This window comes from Molossus molossus, unplaced genomic scaffold, assembly GCF_014108415.1.
Source record: "Molossus molossus isolate mMolMol1 unplaced genomic scaffold, mMolMol1.p scaffold_m16_p_11, whole genome shotgun sequence".
In the NCBI taxonomy this organism is placed as follows: domain Eukaryota; kingdom Metazoa; phylum Chordata; class Mammalia; order Chiroptera; family Molossidae; genus Molossus; species Molossus molossus.
This window is the reverse complement of record NW_023425346.1, coordinates 53,106,889-53,126,091: the sequence shown is the minus strand read 5'-3', so window position 1 is coordinate 53,126,091 and position 19,203 is coordinate 53,106,889. Positions and strand designations below refer to the sequence as shown.

The 19,203-nt window shown below is 41.5% G+C and overlaps 1 protein-coding gene across 1 annotated transcript in view; it reads left to right on the top strand.

Moving 5' to 3' along the window:
* Positions 1 to 6,159, top strand: part of LOC118624997 (aldehyde oxidase 2) — an 89,088-nt gene extending 82,929 nt beyond the window's left edge. The window contains exon 35 of the mRNA XM_036253334.1: positions 6,106 to 6,159. Coding sequence (XP_036109227.1) covers positions 6,106 to 6,159 — 54 coding nt within the window. The remainder of the gene's footprint in view (positions 1 to 6,105) is intronic.
* The last annotated feature ends 13,044 nt before the right edge of the window (positions 6,160 to 19,203 follow it).

The following is a 19,203-nucleotide window of genomic DNA, read 5'->3' as shown; positions in this document are numbered from 1 at the left end:
CTCGCCAGACACAGCCACCGACACCATAGCCACATAAAAGTTCCTTTTGGGGGTTGAGAGAAGAAAGAAAAATGTATTTTTTTTGGAAAATGTGAAATGACTATATTTTCTGCACACACACAAAGAGGACATTTTTAAACATTTTTTTCTTTATTGATTTTAAAGAGAGAGGAAGGGAGAGGGAGAGAGAGATAGAAACATTAATGAGAGAGAACACTGATTGGCCTCCTCCTGCATGCCCCCTACTGGGGATCTGGCCCACAACCTGGGCATATGCTCTGACCGGGGAATCGAACCAGCAACCTCTTGGTGCATGGGTCGACGCTCAACCACTGAGCCACACTGGCTGGGCAAGAGGACATTTTTATTTATTGTAATTAACCCTTTCAAGTTAGGACTTTTCCTTGGAAACAGTGATTTCAGTTTTTTAAAAAGTCTTTAGGATTCAGAGACATAAAGGGTTCCACAGCCTTAAAAATTAGAAAAATACTGCCTTGGAGAATTTGGCAGTAGGACAAATACAAAAACCTTGTTACGTTGTTATCACTAGCAGCAAAATTTATTTATTAAAGTAACTACAGAACGGGCCATGTGTGGGCTGCCATAGTGGGAAGCCATGTCAAGCCTGTTGCAGACTCAGTTTCAGCTCCAAGAAGCTAAGGTCAGACAACTCAGCTTAGAAACAAGTTTGTAAACAGGTTTCAGCTCACCCATATTGTGAAGGGGCAGTTTTAAAGTGCTGACTCATAGGGAATCCTTGAAACCACAACAGATGGCTATGTCATGTGTTAGACTGAGCCTTGATTTTATAGTAACTTAATGGGGAAAGTTTTCATTCTAGACCAGTACCCAGTTCAAAATGGCCATACCTGTCCTGCCCTGGTTATTCTGTAATAGCAATTTTCAACCTTTTTCATCTCATGGTGCACGCACATAAACTGATCACTAAAACTGGCACACCAAAAAATACATTTTTTCCCAGTCTGACCAAAAAAAAAAAAAAGGTATAATTTTGATTCATTCACACCCAATTGCTATTATTGTGTTAGCTGTTGTTATTTTTTTATTTGACAATCTAAAGGAAAAGAGGTCACGTCCCTTACTAAACAGTCAGGTATTGCATGTTTTAAAAATTCTTGCAGCAAGCCCTGGCTGGTTTGGCTCAGCGGTGGGAGCTGCGGACCAGAGAGTCCCTGGTTCAATTCTCGCTAGGGGCACATACCTAAATACATACATACATACATACATACATACATACATACATAATGACATCCAGGCTAAAAAAAAAAAAATTCTTGCAGCACCCAGTGTGCCATGCACACCAATTTAAAATAGCTGTTCTATAAGGTCAGCAAGTGTCTGATTTCTGAAGGCCTTTACATTCCTCGCTCTGCAAACCCTTCTCCAGCCTCCTCTCCAACTCTCCTTCTGCATCACTACCACCCTCACCACCCCGTCTCCCCTCACCACCCCGTCTCATTTTCCCTCCCTGTTTCTGTTGCATTTCTAAATGCTCAGACTCCGTGAGAACTGGTAGCATTAAAAATGCCACCTGCTTAGTTCAGTGAAGGCAGCCCTTCCTGTCAGGTGTAGAAAGAGAGACGTGAGCATTTCCAGTGCTGCAGGCAGCCTTGTTTTACCTACACCACTCCTAGCTGGTTCACCCTCAAATCCAACGCACAGCCTTGCATTTCTCTGAGCTGGGAGAGGTGTGCAGCCTGTCCTACGAGACTGCATTCTATTTCCTGTGTTTCTGGAACCTACACCCACAGCACGTAGAAACATGCAGTCTCCTGACTGTCCTGCTGGAAGCTAAGCCACCGATAATTGGCAGGGTCTTAAAGTAGCACAGACACACCCAGCCACATGGATCCTGTGAGACAGAACACAGATGCAGACTGCATGACTCAGGAAACAACGCAGAGAGGAGACACCCACAATGCCTTCCTTCCTCAGAGTGCTGAGCCTGCATCCTGTTGCAATGAGACGCATACATGTGCACACACAAACACACACATGCACACACACTACACATTCTTCTCCCTTCCTGTCACTCTGTCTTGGAAGAGGTTGGCACTCTAACAAGCTGTGAAACTGGTTCCATGTTGAACATGGTCCCAGGATGCAGGGGCCGAATCTGTTCTGTTCAGTGCTTGGACTCTTCACACTACTTACTACTTTCTTACTACTGAAGGCGGATTATCAGAAACTGTTATTAAGTGTATATTTTTGAATCTAAAAACTCTCCTACCTGCTCTCTGGAAGGTTACTCCTTTCGGTGGGAGAATCAGAAGAGGAGAGATGGGGGGAGCACTAGTAAGGAAGAGCAACGCTGGAGGCATTCCTCAGAGTAAGAGAGGGAATGAGCATGGCAGAAGGTGGAGCAGGAAAACAGTAGCCGTCTTATCTGGTCAGGGAAAGGAGTAACTGTTCAGATGTTTGGTGACATGGGTTGTGAAAGAATTCACAAAGAAGAAGAAATGCAGCAAGGAAATTTATTTTACTTTCTCCGGGAGGAAAGGGCCATACCGGGCCCCAAAGAAGGAGTGGCTTAGGCTTTGAAAGAGTAAACCCTTGCTGTTGCGAGGTTATAAGGAAGGGAGAGGGTTCTGTTAAGTTAGCAGTTCAGCTGTAACCAGATGCTGGGAGTTATCTTGAAAAGTTACAGTTGTTTGGTTTCCAGGAGGTGGTCAGGCAAATGTACAGAGGACTTGCGGTATCAACATTTCCCATCCCTGTAAAACAAGCTTAGAAAAAAAGCTATGGCCCTGGCCAGTTTGGCTCAGCGGTTAGAGCGTCGGCCTGCGGTCCGGAGAGACCCGGGTTCGGTTCCCGCTGAGGGCATGTACCTCGGTTGCAGTTTGTCCCCGGCCCTGGTTGGTCGTGCGGGTGGCAGCCACTCGATGTGTCCCTTTCACGTCGATGTTTCTCTCTCTCTCTCTTCCTCCCACTCTATCTGTACAAAAAATAGAAAAATGTCCTCGGGTGAGGATAAAAAAAAAAAAAAAAAGCTATGAAGAGTTCAAAGGGGAGGCCTGTTTGAAGGGGAGGAGGAAAGGAAGGGGGAGAGGAAGAGGAGGAATCCTAATTCAACTTCTCACTAACCAAAGACTACTTAGTGCGAATCATCCTGAAGCTATTAACACAGGAGGGGGTGGGGGACAGTGTAGCCTTATCTCGTCTCATAGTTTGAACAGAGGAGCCAACAATCTTGGGATTTAATTGCTAGGTGCTTCTCATAAATTGTAGAAAAGCTATAACAAAGAAAGGGAGAGGCCTGTTGTCCTTCCTTTCAGTAACAACACACTACTTTAACTTAGTTAGGACATGGCCCTGGAGTCAGAGAGACTTGGGTTGGATTCTCAGCTCTACCTTTCATGATTCATTTACTTTCTCTGATCACTTTGTTTCCTTATCTATAAAATGGGAAGAGAGGTGTGTGGAGAGAATAATGATAATTACTTTACAAGGTTATTATAAAGTTCAAATAACACGTGAAAAGCATTTAGCAGTTGACCACACATAGGAAATGGTCAATATATGTTGATGATGATGGTGATTGAGTCAGAAGTCCCCAAAGCACCTTCAGTTTCAGTGATCCACTAGATAGAATCACAGAACTTAGAATGCTATTATATTCATGGTGATGGTTTATTCTAGTGAATACAGTGACAGTATACAGATTAACATCAGCAAAGGGAAAAGGCAGCTAGGGCAGAGTCCAGAGAGACCAGGTATGAGCTTCCAGGTCTTCTCCCAGTGGAGTCACACAGACAGCATTTAATTCTCCAAGCGACAATGTGTGAGAAGATACACAAAGTATTGCCAACCAGGAAAGCTTACCTGGGTCTTGGCATTCAGACTTCTTATTAGGGATCAGTAGCATAGCATAGGTCACTGCATAGCTGACCTGAGTCTCTCAGTGTTCAGCCCTTCCAGATGTCAGATGATGTCACATGGCCCAAAGCCTCAGGTAAACAAAGACACTCTTATCAGCAGGGTATTTCAAGGGTTTAGGTGTTATCTCCTAGGAGTTGGTCAAGGGCTAAATCTTTCTTTAGAATGTGCAGGGTTTGGACAATCCAGGTGTGCTAAATTAACCCTTTACTACACAATAATGATGATGAAGATGATGGTGAAGAATTCTGGATTGACAGCAGCTGCCACTGACACTAGGCTTTGACACCAGTGAGACTGGACAGGGACAGAGCTCAGAAGCTGAGATTTAACGAAAAGTGGGGTCAGTCTTGGTGGCCATCATGAATATGTTACCTTCATTGTATCTATCAAAGAACCAACCAGGGAGAAAGAGGAGGGAGGAAGGGGTTGATGGCACCAAGAAAGGGAGAAGATAAAGGGAAGGTCACCAAAGGTCAAGGAAGAACAGCTTAAGTCCCAGGTCTGGAGCTCTGAAACCGAAATAGAAAGTTATGTCCTCACTCAAGGAGCCAGGGAGCAAGTATGACCCAAGAAGATTGGGGTAGTAAGATAATGAGTATTGATCTGAGTACCAAAGCAAAAAGGTACTCCAGAAACCCAGATATGGTGAAAAGAATAGTCTGGGAGAGACTAAAAATTACCATCACCTTTAACAGAAGAATTGACCAGAATTGACCTCAGACTAAGCTGAGGAGCTTCATCCAGTGTCCAGCCCAGCCCAGGTGGAACAGGCTGATTTTAAATAAGATACCCGTAGCAGCAGCTAAGTAGAGAATCAGAGAAGTCCCTTTGAGGAGGGCAAACCTAGCCCTTCATTTACATTTCAATACAGATTAAGAACAAACAGTAAGAACAGAATTTGTAAAGATATCCTGATAGAAGTTGGGTGATTGTTTTGTTTGTCTTCTTTTTGTACTTTTGTGAAATAAATATTAGGAGAAAAGCTTTTCATAATCCTCATAACTTTTCATTATTTATGAGAAGTTTGTGCTTTTACGCCTGCATAACTGAAAGTCAACTCTTTAAACAAAACAACAAAAAACCATGCCTTAGATGGTTTGGCTTAGCAGTTAGAGCATCGGCCCACAGACTGAAGAGTCGAGCCCTGGCTGGTTTGGCTCAGTGGTTAGAGCGTCAGCCTGCGGTCCAGAGAGACCTGGGTTCGGTTCCCGGTAAGGGCACGTACCTCAGTTGCAGTTTTTCCCCGGCCCTGGTCAAGGGCGCATACCTGGGTTGCAGGTTCGATCCCCAGTCCCGATTTTGGTCAGGTCCTGTGGGAGACGACCAACTGATGTGTCTCTTTCACATAGATGTTTCTCTCTCTCTCCCCTCTCTCCCTTCTACTCTATCTAAAAATTAATGGAAAAATGTCCTCAGGTAAGAATTAACAACAACAAAAAATGACAACAGTAAAGGCAAGGAATGTAATTTCTTTTTTGGGGGAACCCAAACCTAAATAGATGTTTCTCTCTCTCTCCCCTCTCTCCCTTCTACTCTATCTAAAAATTAATGGAAAAATGTCCTCAGGTAAGAATTAACAACAACAAAAAATGACAACAGTAAAGGCAAGGAATGTAATTTCTTTTTTGGGGGAACCCAAACCTAAGATAGAGAATTCCCAGCAGAGGAAACAGGAATTAAGGACCACAAGAATAAAGGATAAACAGGTCAAGTTCTTGGGCCTTATAGCCCACGATAGTGAAATGAGCCTGGGGTTTAACTAGCAAGGGTACTGGACAAAAATCATTTGGCTAAAGGTGCAGACAGAGCTGCTCTCAAATCACTGCTCAGGAGTCCAGGTTTATAGACTCCAATGCAAACAACTCTCAGCCTATCCACTCCCCTCTTCCATCCTCTCTAACCCCACAAATGCTTTCACGGGATACATAATTCTCTTTGAGATTTGCTTCTTGGAAGCAAAGAAGATAGGTAACTAATCTAGTGCCTTCTTACTTAGCAACAGGAAGTGCAGCAGAAATCACAGCTCCAGATCCCCACTGTCTTTCAGAGTTGTCACTGGGAAGGAAGGCTCCAGTCCCATTCCCCAGCAAAATCCCGCCTCCTCCCATCAGAAAGAGTTTCCCAAACTTACAGATCTGATATAATTTACCTGGTGAAATATTGCAATGGTATTATGATATTAAGTTTTAATGTGCTTTCTTTTAGATCCCAAGAGATGACCCTAATACAGTTAAACCTTGGTCTATCCCTATAGCATAACACTGATGTCATTTCTCTCTAAAAGGTAAGATCAATAAACTGAATGATAATTACTCAGAAAGAAAAAAACCAATCAGCCAGACCTTTGTGTTCTGTGGGAATTTGCAATGGCACAAGTGTATAAATCAAGTTTCATTTTAAAATCTTGTCCAATATTTTAATCCTTTAACACTAAACAAGCATGACTTTGGATGCTGACAAAAGAAAGTCAGCATGTTTTGCCCAATATAGCAGTTTTCCTTTTTATTTTAAAATAAAATTAAAAATGAGAATTGCTGTGGATTAAGATATTTTAAAGATCCCAGTCTTTTGAGAATCACAACTTGAGTGCAAAATGCCACATTACAATCTATTCATTACTGCACTTCTAATCAACTAATGATACTTGGAAGTTACCCAGTTGTACTCAGTGAGTTCAACTGCTACAGTCTTGTACTGCTGCTCAATGCAGAGCACTGGAGGCTTTGGAGAGTTGACCCTGAAACTACCTGGGAAATATATGCTGATAAAAGAAACATACTATCATTGTTAAAAATTAAATTTCTGCTTTTCTGCACACTTAATAGGCAACTTTAGAAAAGCTAAAAGCAGCCTGGCTTGTGTGGCTCACTGGTTGAATATTGACCCTTGCACCAAGAGGTTGCTGGTTTGATTCCTGTCAGGGCACATGCCCAGGTTGTGGGCCAAATCCCCAGTGGAGGCATGCAGGAGGCAGCCAATTGATGTTCTCTCTTATTGATGTTTCTATCTCTCTCTACCTTCCTCTCTCTAAAATCAATAAAGAAAAAAAAATTTTTTAAGAGAAACTGAAGGCCGAAGAGAAATACATCATAGGTTTAGAGAAACATTTTTTTCATCCAACTTTAACTTTCCAATTAAATGTCTAAAACAACCCACAAGTATTAACATATGTATGTGTAATTCCATTGTGCTTTGTCAGATGAGAACTTGCATTGATGGTTTTGCTGGATCAGACTAAATAATTGATAACATTTTTGTTTTTCCTCTCACAATAACAGCAAAAATGAAAATAGGCAACACAAGATTATATTTTAAATAATCATAAAATAGTAATTTAAAACATATACCCAAGGCCCTGGCCAGTTTTGCTTAGCTGTTAGAGTATCAGCCTGCAGACTGAAAGGTTGAGGGTTTGATTCCTGGTCAAGTGCATGTACCTGGGTTGCAGGTTCCCTCCCCTGACCCTGTCAGGGTTGTGTGGGAGGCATCCAATCAGATGTGTCTGTCTCTCTCACATTGATGTTTCTCTCTCTTTCCCCCTCCCTCCCTTCCACTCTATCTAAAAATCAAAGAAAAAATATCCTCAGGTGAGGATTAAAAAAAACAAAAACAAACAAAACCCAGGGACGAAGGGCAGAATGAATATCTGAGTTCTTTAATTATTCTCCCTCTCTACCTCTTTCTTTCTAAGTATTTTTTATTTATTTATTTATTTTCTTTCTTTCTACATATTCAAGTAAAATGTGTATGTGATGGTAAATCCACTCTAATTCCTATTTAAAACACACACATTTAGATATACTAAATGTAAAATTTTAGCAAATTAGAGACCACCAATGAATGAAAAGGGTTGTCAAGTTTTCATACAGACTTTAAAGACTGTCCATAGATTGCAAGACAAATTTAAAAAACAAAACAAAGAAACCTCTTGTCACTTACAGTTATTTCTGTGTGCAGAATGTCCTCCATGCTTAGCAATTAAAACAAATTAATGCACCCCTGGCCAGTTTTGCTCAGTGGTTAGAGCCTCAGCCTGCAGTCCAGAGAGACCCAGGTTCGGTTCCCACTAGGGGCATGTACCTCGGTTGCAGTTTGTCCCCAGTCCTGGTTGGGTTGTGCGGGTGGCAACCACTCGATGAGTCCCTTTTACATCGATGTTTCTCTCTCTCTCTCCCTCCCACTCTATCAGAACAAAAAATGGAAAAATGTCCTCAGGTGAGGATAAAAAAAAAAAAAATTAATGCAAATATAAATTTCATACTGAATCCTTAACTGTCATCTTTTACCTGCAATTTTAAACATTTGCATTCTTCAAAGTAGCAAAATTGTTCTCATATTTGCTTGTGTTAAACATTGACCTTATTAAATTTATATCACACTAAAATCATATGTGTATATGTGTTCCCCATGCCATTTTAAACCACTGCTAAAAATGTGTGAAAACCTCTGATCTCATCCAGCTTCGTATTTTATAAATGAAGAAATGGAGGCCAAGGAAAAATAAGTAACTACTTCAATGTATTTATTCATATCCTTAAACTTAGCAGTCCAATTTTTCAACTATTTATTATTCTTCTCACCCATAAAGTTGAGGGATGTACACACTTTTAAATTATTCTCTTTTCTTTTTTTCCAGGTGCTTCAGTTCTTTACAAGTGAAAAGATGGCTTGTTAATCCTAACTGGACTCCACACTGATATTCTTCTATTGTCCTGAAAAAAAAAATGACACAACATTTAGAAACATTACTCAAGTCTGATTACATTAACAAGATGAATCATCGTATACAAATGATTAACTTAGACTTTCTAGCCTAGAGGCAACCAGACTGCAGTAGTCACAGTGACCAAGTTTAATGCTAAATTGTTTCTGACGATCATGTCAATATTGCTATAAGAGCAGTTTTTTCCTTTGTGTCCATCCAATCTAACTGGACTGGTAATACAGGTTACAATTCTAGCATGAAAGACACTTCTCAGTAGATAAATATGTGATTACTTTTCCCTGGGATGTATCTGATGCAGTGGCCACAGGTAGGGACAGCACAGAATTCTACAAGATTTGTTTTTATTTTGTTTTTACTGTGGGTTAGCTATGGGTCTGTGTATGTGCATTTGACAGCAAAGGAGTCATATTTTCCTCATGTAGATCAGCTATTCAACTGGTTGATATTCTTTTGTAATTTGGAGTGCAAAAGCAATGTAAAATCATTTTCAATGTAGTATCACAAAACCTTTTACTTTTTAAATGTATTTATGAAAAACACCTGAACTGGTATCAGAGTGTCAGAAATACTTTATTGCTCAATTTCCCATATATTGAAGTGGGTAACAAAGAGCAAAACATTCTAAATTGTAATCTCCCCCATTTTGTAGTTGAAAACACTCAGGATCTACCAAATTTCATTACTTAGTTTTAGAGGCCTAGAGAAGGAGAAACAAGCATATGAATTAGACCTTATTTGACCTGAAGGTCAGGGAGTAAATGGACACTCTGTCAACCAGAATTCACATGATCAGACTCGCCAAGCTTTAGACTGTGGTAGTGAAGGAAAGAGAGGCTGAGCTGAGAGCTGTTGGTGATTCCTGAGAAAAGGTACAGATTAGTCATGCCTATAGCCTGGAGGAGGCTGAAGGTCACAGGAGGCACTGAGCCCATTAGAAGGGACTGGGACAGAGCTGCCCACAGGCCCATTCGTTGACTTTGGAGGCTCCTCTAGGCCACAGGAATCTAGGGAAGAAAGTGGGACAGGAGTGCAAAGATAAGGGAGACGGAGCAGAAGGGTCATGGACTTATGCAAGATTTTTGAACACATGAGCAGAAGAGTGGGGGAACTTAGTGGGATCAGTCAAGGTGAAATAAGTTGAAAGTAATAAAAAGATGTTTTTAAAAAAAATAACTTAAGTCCTGGCCAGGTTACTCAGTTGGTTGGAGCTCTTTGGCCCATACAGCTGCTACAAAGAGAGAGCACAGGAGTGAAGAAATAAGTGAACACACAAACAAAAGCAGCTACTGAGACAGCTCTCTGTTAAGATTTGATTATATTACCTCAGGCTTGGAAGAGAGCAGGTTTTCTTTCAAACGAACCAATCTCTTTCCCAATCTTTCCCAGGCTTATACTGGGTCCTCCCCCATCCCATCCAGTCTTGCCCTCAGGTTTTCGAGGCTAGACTCTGACCATTCATGTGGCCATCTTGGCTTCTACTGTGCACGTAACTAGCAAAGAAATTTCCACTGCTGTTTTTATCCCAGCTAATGACTGGTAGCTAATTCTTCCTGCCCACTTCAGGAATAAAGTCCCCTCCTCGGAGGATGTGGCTGTTCCTCGGAAAGCCTGTGAATGTTGTGACTCCCTTGTGAATCAGGCTTAATGTCCAATTCCATTTGTTCCCTTTCTTAATTAGCTACTTATGCTAACACATACATGCACATATATGTAGGAGTGAGTGTGCATATATATATATATATATATGATACAATGCTTAAGCCAGGTTCATAAGGTGTTCTACAATCATCTATCTAGCCCGACCGGTGGGGCTCAGTGGTTGAACGTCAACCCATGCACCAAGAGGTCGCTGGTTCGATTCCCACTCAGGGCACATGCCCAGGTTGTGGGCCCAATCCCCAGTGGGGGGCATGCAGGAGGCAGCCAATTGATATTCTCTCTCACTGATGTTTCTCTCTCTCCCTCTCCCTTCCTCTCTCTCTAAAAAAAAATCAATAAAGAAAAAAAATATGATCATGGGTAATGTGGTTCCTGATTGCAGGAAAGCAGAGTAAAGATTCAAGAAGGAGAGGTGAGTCTATAATTCACTTTTTAAAAAAAAGGAAAAAAAATCATCTATCCAAAGCATAGAAATATAAATACTTTTCTCAGATCTGTTTCCAGGGGAAGCAATATGTTTTTCAAAACAGGCCCTTGGCATCTTCCTAGTTGCTGGAATAAAGACCTATTGTTACTTGCCCTTGAAAAAGAAACATCTGTCTATCTATTTCTACCACCAAAGTTAAAAACAGTATCAAGTTCACATGGTGCACCTAGCACCTTTCATCCAAATAGGTTGAAATTTTATATCCAAAAGTACTATGGGCAACTTGCAGCAGTGGCAGAGCAAAGAGGTTAACAAACCCTTTCTCCAAAAATACTATAGAACTGGGCAAAATTGTCCCCAACCACTATTTCAGGACTTCAGAAATCAACCAAAAGCCAACAACAAATAGAGAAGTGTTTGTTTATGAAAAACGGCTAAACCTTAGGTAAAAGCAGGAGACTGTGGCAATCTTTTCAGGAAGGAAATAATAAATATCAGAGTGGAACTCCATGAAATAAAAAACAAAACAATAGCCCTGGCCGGTTTGGTTCAGCGGTTAGAGCGTCGGCCTGCGGTCCAGAGAGAACCGGGTTCGGTTCCCGCTAAGGGCACGTACCTCAGTTGCAGTTTGTCCCCGGCCCTGGTCGGTCGTGCGGGTGGCAGCCACTCAATGTGTTCCTTCACGTCGATGTTTCTTTCTCTCTCTGTTCCTCTCTCTCCCTCCCACTCTACCTAAACAAAAAATGGAAAAATGTCCTCGGGTGAGGATTAAAAATAAATAAATAAATAAATAAATAAATAAATAAATAAATAAAAAACAAAACAATAGAGAAAAATTAGTGAAACCAAAAGATTTTGTTTCTTTGATAAAATCGGCAAAACCAGTAAACCTTTAGCTATACTGGCCGAGAAAAAAGAAAACACAAATTATCAAAATCGGGAATGAAAGAAGGGATATCACTAACAACTTTATAGATATTAAAGGGATTATAAGAGAGTATTATGAACAACTATGCCAACAAATTAAACAATTTAGATAAAACAAATTCCTAGAAAGATGCAAATTACCAAAACTGATTCACAAAGAAATAGTAAACCTGAACAGATTATAACAAATACTTAACTTATGAATTGAAAACCTTCCCACAAAGGAAAGCCCAGGCCCAAATGTCTTCACTAATGAAATCTATCAACATTTCAAAAAGAGGCCAGCTGGTGTGGCTCAGTGGATTGAGCATCCTCCCAAGGACTGAGAGGTCCCTGTTCGATTCCCAGTCAGGGCACATGCCAGGGTTGTGGGTTTGATCCCCAGTAGGGCACGTGCAGGAGGCAATCAATCCATGTATCTCTCATTGATGTTTTTCTCTCTGTGTCCCTTCCTCTCTCTCTAAAAAATAAAAAATAAAAAAATTTTTAATAAAGAAATAATATCAATCTTACACAAATGCTATAAAGACTGCCAGGAATAATTAAGAAAATATATTCATTCATAAAACCAATCTTAATTCAAAGTAGGGAAGCCAATCTGTCCTATCAATGATGAAGAAAAGTTCCAAAATACTTTTTATCATAAGACATTGTCTTGAATGGTGCTATTATTTTACCAAAAACCTTGTTATTTACATGCTGGAGTTTGCAAGGACTACGAATTACAGAATTATTAACTGACCCTTGACGTCTGAATAACGAAGTCTTGAATAACTAACAAAACAAAAACCAATTTTAAGTAGCCTTGGGCCTTGTCTTATCAGAACATCCCTCAAAGATCGGATTTACTCCTCTTCTCCCTAAACTCTTCATTTACACTAGTGCAGTATTTATCAAGTAGGCATGCAGTCAGCTCAAGGATACCAATAACAAGGCTACAAAAAGAAATGTATCACTCTGGCTGGTGTGGCTCATTTGGTTGAGTGGCGTCCAGTGCACCAGAAGGTTGCTTGTTCGATTCCCAGTTAGGGCAGATGCCCAGTTTTGAGCTCGATCCCCAGTGGGGGGTCATACAGGAGTCAGCCAATCGATGTTATGCTCTCACGTTAATATTTCTCTCTCTCCCTTCCCTTCCTCTCTCTCCAAAGAAAAATCAATAAAAACGATTATTTTTTTTTCCTTTATTGATTTTAGAGAGAGAGGAAGGGAAAGAAAGAGATAGAAATATTGATGAGAGAACATTGATTGGCTGCCTCCTGCATGCCCCCACTGGGGATCCGGCCCACAACCTGGGCATGTGTCCTGACCGGGAATTAAACTGGCAACCTCTTGGTGCGTGGGTTGATGCTCAACCACTGAGCCACACCAGCCAGGCAATAAAAACTATTCTTAAAAACAATAGCCCTGGCCAGTTTGGCTCAGCCGTTAGAGTGTCGGCCCACAGACGGAAGATACCTGGATTCGGTTCCCACTAAGGGCACGTACCTCAGTTGTAGTTTGTCCCCGGCCCCAGTTGGGGTCGTGTGAGTGGCAACCAATCAATGTGTCTCTCTCACATTGATGTTTCTCTCTCTTCCTCTCTCTCTCCCTCCTGCTCTATCTGATGATAGATGCAAAAAACAAAAAACAAAAAAACAAATATGTGTCAATTTAAGAATATCCAAACTTGCGCCCTGGCCAGTTTGGCTCAGCGGTTAGAGCATCAGCCTGCGGTCCAGAGAGACCCGGGTTCGGTTCCCGCTAAGGGCACGTACTTCGGTTGCAGTTTGTCCCTGGCCCTGGTTGATCGTGCGGGTGGCAGCCACTCGATGTGTCCCTTCACGTCGATGTTTCTCTCTCTCCCTCCCATTCTATCTGTACAAAAAATGGAAAAATATCCTCGGGTGAGGATAAAAAAAAAAAAAAGAATATCCAAACCTGCAAAAAAAAGAAAAGAATATCCAAACCTGTAAACAATTTTTATAAAAATATATTTGAGAAACTAAAAAATAAATAAATAAGTATATATATATATTTGAGTGAAACTGAGAGTACAACTGGAAAGAAGATCTCAACAAACAGAAAAAGGGTTCACAGAATAATGGCTTGCAGTTTCTTTCATGCCAACTAAGGAGGGAACTAAGTGAGGTGGAGATGATTACAGGATAGTACTGTTTTGAGGGTGGTCAGGGTCTGAAAGGAAGCATTTCAAAGGTGTGTTAACCTAGGTGCACAGAAACAATAGACAGACTTGCTTAAGGCAAAGATAAGATTTTTTATTTATTTATTTTTTTGTGGTATGTGCCCTAGCGGGAACCGAACCCGGGACTCTCTGGTCCGCAGGCCGACGCTCAACCACTGAGCCAAACTGGCCAGGCAAAGATAAGATTTTTAGTAAAACAGTTATTTGCCTGGGACATGACTACTCACCATGACCTGCCCAGTTAGGACTCTATGATCAGATTACCCTCTGAGGTTACTTTCTATAGAACCAGTATTTCAACCATCTATAGAACCATAATTATAAGAGTTAGAAGGGTCTTAACTATCATGTACAGTATCAGTGCTCTCATTTTATTTGGAGATTAAGTGATTTTTGTGAAGTTACAAAAATAGCCAGGGACTAAATTCTCCTTTAAATGTCTATATTCCAGCATTCTTATAAGAAAACCAGCTTGAACTTTCTTGTCACCCACCATTCTTCCTCCTCCATGGTCAAGTATATAATTGTGATAAAAGTAATGGCTTTATCAAATATATTCCATACTTATCAAAGCATGTTGCTTTCCATACATTGAGGCAGTAGTAAAATGAGTAAGAGAGCGCTGGCCAGGTATCTCAGTTGGTTAGAGCGTCATCCCAATTAGCCAAGGTTTCAGGTTTGATCTCCAGTCAGGGCACATACAAGAAGAAACCAATGAATGCATAAGTAAGTGGAACAACAAATTTATATTTCTCTCTCTCTCTCAAATCAATAAAATAAAATGAATAAGAGATTGTGATTGCCATCAAGAAATTCAGTGTAGGGGAAAAGATCACCTGCAAATACAAAAGTAGATCAAATATCAGAAAGAAAGTACAAAGTGCAAAGGAAATTCCCAGAAGGAATGTGTCCCCATCAGCTGCAGTGGCTAAGAAAGGTTTAAGGAAAAGGGTAGTATTTGAGATAAGGCTTGAAACAGTAAGCAGGACTTGTGATAGTAGAAAATGAGGGAAGGACATCTCAAGAAGAGGGAAGACACAGTATGTCCAGTCTGACTAAAGCATAGAGTTCTGTGGTTTGGAACCTTTCCTGCCATGATACACTTTACAAACATTTCCCATGCCAACCCATGGGCACAACCCAAAGCATAGATAAGATAGGCTGCCTGCTATAGAAAGTTCCTAGTGACCCCACTCCCACTCTCACTTCCAAGAACATGTATCAGAATGCAAATAAGTAAGAATGAATTTATAATATATAATCTTCAATCTGCTTTAAAAGTTTTAAAGACAATAACTTACTAACTTAAATACAGTTTTTAGTAAAAAATTTCTTGTGACACCCCACAGTGGATGGTAATAACAGGTTAAGAACCACCAATGTAATGGGAAGTAAAGGTGAAAAACATTGGTCAGAGCTATGCCTGGGTGGCCTCAAGTACACACCAAAGCATTTAAACAGTGAAAAGAAATGATCAGGCTGCATCTGGGGCGATTACTCTGGAAGTGTGGAGAAAGGATTAACACAGTTAGGAAGTTAGAGCAAAAGCCCCAGTTAGGTGTAAAAGAGACTTAAATCAAGATAGTACTGCCCTGGCCAGTTTGGCTCAGCAGTTAGAGCGTTGACCTGCGGTCCAGAGACACCCGGGTTTGGTTCCCGCTAAGGGCACATGCCTCAGTTGCAGTTTGTCCCTGGCCGTGCGAGAGGCAGCCACTCAATGTGTCCCTTTCATGTCGATGTTTCTCTCTCTCTCTCTTCCTCTCTCTCCTTCCCACTCTATCTGAACAAAAAATGAAAAAATGTCCTCAGATGAGGATAAAAAAAAAGTGCTGAAAAAATGTGATAGTGAGAAATGTGACAAACATAGACGATAAGTTTTGTGAGAGTACAGATCTAACTTGTCACCTCTGTATCCCTAGTGGTCTTAGCTCAATGAATATTTGTTGAATAGATAAATAAGATCTTGATTGCAAGGCAGTATATTATAATGGTGAAACCAACTGCTTAGGTTTCAAATCAAGCTCTTCCATTTACTAGTTCTACAACCTTGGGAAATTACTCGACCTCTCTATGCCTCTGTTTTCCCATGTATAAGATGGTGCTCATAATAATGTTGACATAAGAAACCTACAAACCTGTAAAAAAATATTTATAAGAGTTTATTTGAGCTCAAACTGATGGCAATTTCTGGGAAGCAAGATCTCAAATGCTCCACACAGTGATGGTTTGCAGTTTCTCTGATGCATTTCGAATTATGGAGGAACACAAGGAAGTGAGGATTGGATTACAGGACAGGTAACGAGATTATGTGCTTTCTTAAGGGTAGTTAGTTTATTCTTTCTTTTTTTTTAAATCCTCACCCAAGGATATTTTTACACTTATCTTCAGACAGAGTGGGAGGGAGGAAGGGGAAGAGAGAGAGAGAGAGAGAGAGAGAGAAACATCAATGTGAAAGAGACACATGGACTGGTTGCCACCCGCACAACCCCAACTGGGGCCAGGGACGAACCACAATTGAGGTACATGCCCTTAGCGGGAACTGAACCCGGGTTTCTTTGGTCTGTGGGCTGACACTCCAACTGCTGAGTCAAACTGGCCATGTCTGGTTAGCTTATTTCAAAGGTATGTTAAACCTTGATGCATAAAAATAATGGACAGGGCCTGCTTAAGGCACAGATAAAACTTTTACTAAAAAAGTTATATGCTTTGGGTGTGACTACCCATCATGACCTCCCCAGTTAGGACTTTATGATTATATCACCCTGTGAGTTTGCTGTAGAACTCCTTTTTGTCCACAACAGTTTCTAGATCGTAGAGTAGTTTTGAGAGATAAGATTAATATATAAAGTACTTAGAAGAATGCATGACACGTATACCTGCTATATAGAAGTAGCTAATATATACACATTCATATACATATACATATATGTATGTATGTGTATATATATATATATATATTTGCTTTTATCTTCAGGTAGAGCGGGAGGGAGAGAGGGAGGAGAAAGAGAGAGAAACATCGACATGAGACACATCGACTGGCTACCACCCACACGACCCCAACTGGGGCCGGGAACAAACTGCAACTGAGGTACGTGCCCTTAGTGGGAACTGAACCCAGGCCTTTCTGGTCCACGGGCCGACGCTCTAACCACTGAGCAAAACTGGCCAGGGCATAAAAAAAGTGGCTAATATTTTTATTAGAGAAACATTCTATCTTTAACAGACTACAGAAGTGAGAAATACAGTTTTGGGAGAAGAGTAGTCAGCAATACCAAGAGTTTTGGTTGGCGTTCAGTAAAGATACCAGAGAGTGTGGATTGGGAGTTTTGGGAAAAGGCTATACTTAGAGATCTGACTCTTGCCACTTCCCTCTGCTTTTGACATCCATCTCATCTCCCACCAGGCTGTCACACTAGCCTTTTTTGGTTCCTTTAACAGGTCAGGCCCTTCACAATGCTGTTTACTCAGCCTGGAAGGGCACAGAGTCTGGACTCAATAAATATTTAATGATTCAATATTTGAATTTGGAACTCTTTTAAGTGGAGATAAAACTAAATCCCTGGGAAAGTATGAGACTGCCATGTGTGGTGGGTAGTCAAGCCCCAGGCCTATACTTCCTTAGTAAAAGGCTAAACCAGCCCTATCCATTGTTCTTAATGCATCTAGGTTAACACACCTTTGAAATGCCAGAAGTAATCCTCTTTTCTCAAAAGGAGTAACCACCCTCAAGAAAGAACATAATTTTGTTAACTCTCCTGTACTCCAATCCGCACTTCCACTTTCTCCCATTTTTATGTAATCTTCCTTCCATTCCCTCCTTAATTCCAAATGTATAAGAGAAACTTCAAAACTGTCATTCTCGGGAGAATATGACATCTTGCTTCCAAGCATATGTCACCAGTTTGGCTCACATAAACCCTTATAAAAATTCTTTAGAGGTTTGGGCATTTCTTAAGTCCAGTACACATGTAAGAAAGCATGACAGACCCTGGCTGGTTTGTCTCAGTGGTTAGAGCTTCACCCAAGTAAGGGCCTTGGGTTTGAGTCTTGGTCAAGGGCACATACCTGGGTTGCAGGTTCAATCCTCAGCTCTGGTTGGGGTCATGCAGGAGGCAATCAATTGATGTGCCCCTCTTTCATCAATATTTCTCTCTCTCTCTCTCCCCTCTTCCCACCCTTTCACTCTCTATTTAAAAAAAAAAAAAAAAGGTGTGAGTACAGAAAAGAAGAGCCAGCAAATACAAAGAAGTATTAGGAGAGGTTAACAAGGACAGTTGGAGTGAGATGTTTTAAATAGATAGATATCATCTTAAATGCTCAGAGGCAAAGAGGGTGAGTACTGAGAGAATTTCTAGATTTGGCAATAATTTCAGGAAGGAACTCAAGAAAGTAATTTTCCCTGAAGTTGGGAGGGGCAGGGAAAGCAGAGGGTAGATAGTAAAGTCAACTTATATAGACTAGTTTACCAAAATGATAAAGACGAGAAATGTGATTTTATGGACAAACTGTGTTTGGGGGATTTCTCTGGTTGGAGAAGGGTAAGGAAGCAATGGAGAGACAAACAACGAAGGGTACAAACAGGAAATAAAAACATCAGGTTAGATCCTGGAGACACCGTACATTTCTATTTGTACTATTACAACGTCCACAGTGCTTTTCACACACACAGTCTTAGGGCCTCCCAGCTCTCTGACGATACACCTTCTTATCCAGTGGTTCTCAAAAGTGTGGTGCCTAGGTCAGCAGCATTAGCATCACTAGGAACTTGTCAGAAATGCACATTCTTAAGTCCTACGCCAGATCTTCGTAATCTCTGCGGGTGAGGCGGACAATCGTGTTTTTTCAAGTCCTCCAGGGGACTTCGATGCTCTCCAAGTCCCCACAACGCCCGCACTCAGAAGAAAATGACAGAGACCATTGCAAGAGCGGAGACAACAGTCCGAGGGCGGAATTTCTTCCTGAACCCTCCAGTTGTACCTTCCTCGCTGACGGGTAGTGCACGACCCACACGGTCAGCACCAGAGAGCAAACCGTCCCGCCTCGGACTTGGACCGAGCGAGCTCTACCAACTCAGCCGGGGCGGAGGCCACCCACTAGGGCCCGCGGCACCAAACCAGGCCCCGCCCCTGGCTTCGACTTCCGGCGCCAGAGGAGGGGGTCGATGGGGAAGGGATTGGGACGTAGGTGCCCAACGTCCTCGAGGCCGTCGGAGGTGATGGGGAGTCTTTTGTTCTTTCAACCCCTCCATGTGCTGAGGCCGGATAACGCCGCGGGGAAAGAGTGATGGGCTAGTTGAGGATGTGTCCAGGAAACCTGAATTCAGTAACGTAACAAGAAAGGTTTGGAAACATTCCCTCCACCCTTTCTCTACTTTCCCACCCC